The sequence below is a fragment of the Ixodes scapularis genome, unplaced genomic scaffold, assembly GCF_016920785.2.
Source record: "Ixodes scapularis isolate PalLabHiFi unplaced genomic scaffold, ASM1692078v2 PGA_scaffold13__105_contigs__length_92229423, whole genome shotgun sequence".
Lineage (NCBI taxonomy): Eukaryota > Metazoa > Arthropoda > Arachnida > Ixodida > Ixodidae > Ixodes > Ixodes scapularis.
In genome coordinates, this window is record NW_024609839.1 from 51,508,986 (window position 1) to 51,515,380 (window position 6,395).

Below are 6,395 nucleotides of genomic sequence, written 5' to 3' on the forward strand. Positions count from 1 at the left end.
ACCTTCTGTATATTAGGATTACGTGATCTTATTTTAGTACACCCACACATGTGCTTTCCCAGGTTCTCCTCGTAGATCCACACTCTTTCTTTTTAGTTAATATGACACTGAGCTTCGAGAATGCCCTCTCAACGCTAACACTGGACACTGGCAGGCTGAGGAGGTGAAGCACTGCCTGAGCCAAAATCGACCAATCAACCAAATGTGACCGCCAAAAGAGACACGATGCGACGTTTTGACGCACAACAGAACATGCAGAGCTTGCATCAAGTCAGTCTTCCTTACAACGAGTTTGAAAACACGCTCGTACATAGCGAAGTCATGGGGCATTTCGGACTTCACGTTCCGATCGATGATGCGCACATTAAACCAAAACGTCATGATGGCACCCGTGCATCCTATACATTCGGACACGTTTCGATAGACACTGTCGTTCCACTTTTTCTCCACGGCTCTGCGGCACGACTGGAAGGTCAAAGTGACCTTTTTTCGGTTAAAACCGAATTTTAGAAAATGGATTGGACATACGTTTATCAGTTTTTATTGGTTTAAATAAAAAATGCCGAACCTAAAAACTGACCTTTTTCGGTTAAAACCGAATTTCTGATAATGAATTCGGCGTACTTTTATCGGAGAGAGAGAGAGAGATAAATTCTTTATTATGGAGATGTTGGTATTCTTTAAATGACACCGGCTACTCCATAACGAGAAAGAGAGAGAAAATATATATGAATAAAAGGGAGAACATAAAAGGAAAAGAATAAAGATAAAACACATGAAGTAAAACCGTAAAAAAACATACAAACACATTTAATTACAATTGCGAATAAGACGACCGTTTGGGAGTCGTGCACCGATTTGCTAAATTACATACATAGTCATTCCCGTTGAAATTGATGCACGTTCGCACTTAATAATCATACACGATTCTAGTGTCCTTTAGAAAGTCATGAATGATATTCATTGCTCTGTCTTGTTTTTTACGCGTCGGCCAGGGCCCCAACAACTTGGTCAGAGACAGGGGTCTATCATCTAATATTTGAAGGCGAATCTCCATCCGGCGCCTTTCATGTTGAAAGCGTTCACAGTCAAGGAGGATATGTTGTACATCCTGATATGGTTCTCCACAGTCACATCTTGGCGAATCTCGGCGTTTAATCCGAAATAAAAAGCTGTTAGTAAAGGCCACTTCAAGTCTGAGTCGATGGATTAATGCGTCGTATTTTCTTTTCATCCCGGTGTGCGGTGGAAGCTCAAAGTCCGGGTCGATATATGGTAGGAGAGTCTCTGCTGAAGTGTCCTTTAGCCAGCACTGCCGACAACGTAGATGGCGTAAGTGACGAAGGATGAATTTTGCATCTCCAGGGGTAAAGGATGTCGCTTCCATTGCGTCACCATCGTGAGCTTGAGCTGCCAGGTGATCAGCCTCTTCATTTCCGGCGATTGGGCAGTGGCTCGGTATCCATTGTAGCCTGACGTTATGTCCGTGGAGTCGAGCTTGTGCTAACGTGAGTTGCACCCGATATATAATGGTCGCCTGTGAAGTACGAAGGTGCATGCCTTGTAATAACTCTAGGGATGCTTTTGAGTCCGTTAGAATAACCCAGTTTGATGGTGTACCGAATGCTTCAACGAATGATGCTGCTGAAAGTATTGCATGTAATTCCGCTGACGTCGAGCATGTATGATGGGACAATCGAAAACATTTAAATGTGTCTAACATCGGGATTGAGTAAGCAGATGTTGACCCCTTGTTAGATGTTGACCCGTCTGTGTAAATATGAATGTTGTCTTTGTAGCGTGCCTCTAAATGGGAAAGGGACATTGTCTTTGCCACCAGGGGGGCCACCGAAGATTTTGATCCAAGACCAGGAATTTCGGTCTGTATCTCCAGTGGCGGAATTGTCCACGGAGGGTTGATTAGACTTGGAAGCCAATGCGCATGATGGGGTGCTGCGACGGGTAGTGCGACGAGAAGTCGGTGAAAGCTAGACTCCGTCCGTCGAAGTATCTTTTGGCACAAGGGTCGGGCATGTGAGTGCGAAGTCAGTCGAAGATAATGGCGGCATGTTTCTTGTTCCCGGAGAACAGGTACTGGAGGTTCCTTGGCCTCAGCAATGACGAGGTCACTAGATGTTGCGCGGGGAAGTCCAAGGCATACGCGCAAACTTCGCGCAATCATGTATGTCAAGCGTTTTTCCAGTGTTGGTGAGAGGCCATGTAAAACAGGAGTGGAGTATGCGATAGTCTGGCGTACTAGAGCTGTATGCGATAGCAGTAGTCCATCAGTCGAGCCTCCCCATCTGGCACCGGCCACATATCTAAGAACGTTAATGACTCTGTTAATTTTTTTTCCTCAAGCATGTTAATATGTCTTGACCATGTGAGGGAGAAGTCCAGCGTAACTCCAAGAAAACGATGCCACTTCACCTTTTCAATCTGTTGTCCTTGAAGTGTCAATTTAAAATTCTTAAGGTGCTTTCTAGTAAATGGGAGAAATGCAGATTTTTTTAACTAAAATGTCCATGCCCCTTTCACGAAGATAACTCTATGTGTCATTAAGGCCATACTGCAATTGTTCTTGTAGTTTGGTCTCAGAAGACCCAGATACCCATATACAAATATCATCAGCGTAGATGGACACATTCAGTGGTGAAGGAAGTTTACTTGGCAGTTCTGCCATGACTACATTAAATAAACTGGGGCTTAACACGCTGCCTTGTGGCACACCATGATGGAGTTCATGTTGTTTGCTATTTCCCTCACTCGTGCTTACAAATATCTTCCTGTGCATGAGAAAGTTGCGTATACAGCGGATCATACGGCCTCGTATCTTAAGCCGTAGAAGTCCACGGAGAACATGTTCGTGACTAACGGTGTCAAAAGCGCGATGCACGTCTAGAAATACAGCGATCGTCATATTTCCGGATGCCCGTTCATGTTCAATAGTTGTTACAAGATCTAAGACTGAGTCTATAGTGCATCGTCGAGGTCGAAATCCGGTTAATTGTTCCGGTAATACATCGGTTGTTTCCATCCACCATTGTAGACGTGATTGTATCATTTTTTCGAAGATTTTTCCTACACAGCTTGTCAGACTGACTGGGCGAAATGATCCCAGTTCTTTCGGTGTTTTTCCCGACTTCAGTATTGGAATTATCTTCGCTAGTTTCCATGAAGCTGGGAAGGTTTCTCTGTTCCACACATCATTGTAAATATCAAGTAGGCTGCGCAGTGTTCCCGGCCCGACATTTGTAAGTGCTTCATAACGAATGTGATCATGCCCAGGGGCTGTATGCTTACGAATCGTTCGTGACGCCTCATTAAGTTCATGAATGGTGAAATTATAGTCGAGTTGCCAGTGTTGGGAATGAATTTCGTGAGCAACGTCTTTCAGTGCAGCTTCACGAGAGGCACAATATTCTGGCGATAACATTGCCAAACCTGGTTGAGATAGAGAAACACAAAACTCAACAGCCACTATCACTTCGGATGTTCCTCGTGAAAGTGCCAGTGCCCGAAATGGACGTTGTTGCGTAACAGGGGACCTGAGCGAACGCAATATGTTCCATACCATCTTAACTTGGGTGAAAGGAGAAAATCTGGCACAAAGCTTTCTCCAATAACGCTTAGCCAGCTTTTGTAGCTGTCGGCGCATTTGAGTATGGAGGTGTTGAGCGTCACGATAGTCTTCAATTCTCCCAGATCTCCGATATCTTCTTTCAGCTTTGCGTCTTATAGCCCGCACTCTTTCATATTCGCCATTCACACAACCACGGTCTTTTGGAACGGGCACCTTACGTGTAGCCTTTTCAAAATTTCTGCTAATGATGTTTTCAAAGTCTTCGAGAGACTGAATTTCTTCCACCTCTTTGCTATTTAAAAAGCGGAACATTTTCCAGTTGGTAAAGTGTACCCGGTGCGGAACACGATTACCAACAATCCGGGGATGGTGTATCAGTATGGGAAAATGATCACTGCCACGCGTGTCCAAGTCTGTGCGCCAGTCAAACTCATGTGGATGATCGGAGGAGCACAAGGTCAGGTCAAGGCAACTTGAATAGTTTACACCTTTCAAGTATGTTGGAGAGCCGTCATTCAGAATGCACATATCATACTGGTCTACCAGGCTTTCTATAAGGCTTCCTCGAGGATCGCAGTGGGATCCGCCCCATAGGGTATGATGGGCGTTAAAATCTCCGCAAACAACGTAGGGACGTTCAAGTCTTGTAAATAATGCCTCGAATTCTGTTCTTGTCACAGTCTTCTGCGGTTCTATATATACGCCTACTACAGTAAGTAAGGTCGTGCCATAACTGACTTTGCAGACGACATACTCCAATGCACTTGAATCTGAAGTAAATAACAGAATCGAGCCAAATTCTTTACGCACCCCGACTAAGCATCGACTTGTTCCTTTTGGCCTCTTTGATTGGTACATAACATAGTTAGCAAGTCGAAATTGATTATTTACACGCGCCTCTGATATTACCAGAATGGGAGAAGAGTATTGTGCAACAAATTGTCGAAAGTCCCCTAATTTTCCTTGCAAGCTGTTGGCATTCCACTGGAGGATAGATGTGCGCTTATAGACCTCAGCCATGGAGGTATCCACTCACCAATGGGCATGTTGTCCTGATGAGTGGTTCCATGGCCAGTATTGCCCTAACTTCCGGAAGGTCGCTAGAACCGGGCAGCGTTCTGATTATTGCTCTAAGCGCAGCAAAAAGCATGGGAACAATAACTTGTCCAAGGTCGTTTTGTTGTTCCTGAGGTATTCTACCTGGAATTGCAGCAGCTGGTGGGTTGCGTTCATTGTTCTTTCCTCTACGAGGTGCTGCTACCGGCGGCCGTGTCGTAGGATCCGAGGTATTTCTTGACAGAGGAATGTCTTGCTGTAACATTGCTTTTGATCTGCTCCTATCTTCTTTTGGTGCCCCTTGTACGACGTCAGAGTACGTTATCTTCGTTGATTTCTTTAGATTTGCAGATGGTGGTGGCCTTGAAAAACGTACAATGTCTGGGTTCGGGTTCGGTTTCTTTGCTCGGTAATCCCTACCGTTCACGAGTTTCTTCTTGTGTATGTTTGTCGCGGACTTCTTGCATGGGCATCTAGCAAACGTTGAGGGATGTGGACCTTCACAGTTGGCACACTTTGGGTCTTGCAAAGATGTACACGCCTTGTGATTGTGTGGCCCAGCGCACACTTTACAACGTTGTGGACCACGACAGAATTTTGAAATGTGCCCATATCTTTGACAGTGAAAGCATTGGATGGGTGGGCCAAAGTATTCCTCTACAGGGTGAGATGTGAAACCCATTAAAAATGCTCTGTGACATTGGGCGATCCGGGCGGAAACGAAGAATGACACTCTCAGTCTTGTGTTCTTCGGCTTTGCCGTCATCCTGTCGTCTGTAAGCAATCTGGCGCTGAACATAGAGGACGCCGAAATCTTTTAAATATTCGAGTAGCTCACCGTCCGAGTATTCAAGAGGGACTCCTTTGATTTTCCCGAGGTTCCGTGAGTACGACTCGGGGACACTCGTGGTCACCTCGATGGTACAAAGCGATGTAACAGCAAGAAGCCTGTTTGCCGCCAGGAGAGATTCCACGCTAACAGCAAGGCTGCCATCCTTGTTGATGCGGTGCGAGAGTAGTTTCTCTTTGGCGATGCCAATCACTTCGTTGGCAACAACATTGGGATTGATGCGCCAGAAAGATTTTTCGCTGTTGACTGTTTTGAAGACTACTGGTATCCCTGCAGGGCGGTTTTTCTTGTATCGGACTTCAGTGAAAGGGTTCTCGTAATCGTCCAGGTCGACGTCTTGCATGTGATCATGACTGCCTCCCTCCGATGGGGCGACTGTGCCGTGAACGGTGTAGGTAGAGGTTCGGTCGTCGTCGGATAGTGGATCGTTATCAAAGTCCGGGCATCGTCGCTTGGTTGGGATTTTTATAGTACTGGTAGCCATGACAACTGGTGACATGGCTATGGCGTTCTGAGTTGGCTGCTGAGCACTTGCATGTGATGGTCCGGGTGTCCCGCCCTCGGAGATCCCTGGCGCCAGCGATGGAGCTTGTTCAGACATCCCTGAGGTCTTCGGCCCGGGGCTACTGGTGAAGTACCACCCTGGGCCGGGACCGGGAACTTGCTGCTTGGTGCCGGAAATTAAATTTCACGGCGTACCACCCGTAAAATAAAAACAGATGACGTTTTCGAGGGAGCAGATGCAAAAGGCTTCCAATCTCTCTAAACTTCGTCGTCTTTTTGTTTTTTACTTTTATCGGTTTTTATCGGTTTAAACCGAAAACTCCGAACCCTAGTTATAACCCATAGTTTCTCTGAAGCCTTCGGCGATCACCCCTTTTGAATATGACACTCGTGTTTCCAGTG

General features: G+C 45.9%; 1 protein-coding gene across 1 annotated transcript; it reads right to left on the reverse strand.

Annotated features, from left to right (window-relative positions):
* Window positions 1-910: 910 nt before the first annotated feature.
* Window positions 911-6,090, reverse strand: LOC115324889. The gene is made up of 2 exons (XM_042289633.1): window positions 5,478-6,090; window positions 911-1,953 (listed from the first exon to the last, which is right to left on the reverse strand). The coding sequence occupies exons 1-2, from the start codon at window positions 6,088-6,090 to the stop codon at window positions 911-913; spliced, it is 1,656 nt and encodes a 551-aa protein (XP_042145567.1).
* Between the last annotated feature and the right edge of the window lie 305 nt (window positions 6,091-6,395).

Bases quoted from the DNA above. Each gene is read 5' to 3' on its own strand.
- LOC115324889 (XM_042289633.1), bottom strand. From the start codon at position 6,090: ATGTCTGAACAAGCTCCATCGCTGGCGCCAGGGATCTCCGAGGGCGGG. The intron at 1,954-5,477 runs GTGAGCTACTCG...TACCCGTCGCAG, and splicing joins CCCTCTTGAATACTCGGACG to CACCCCATCATGCGCATTGG.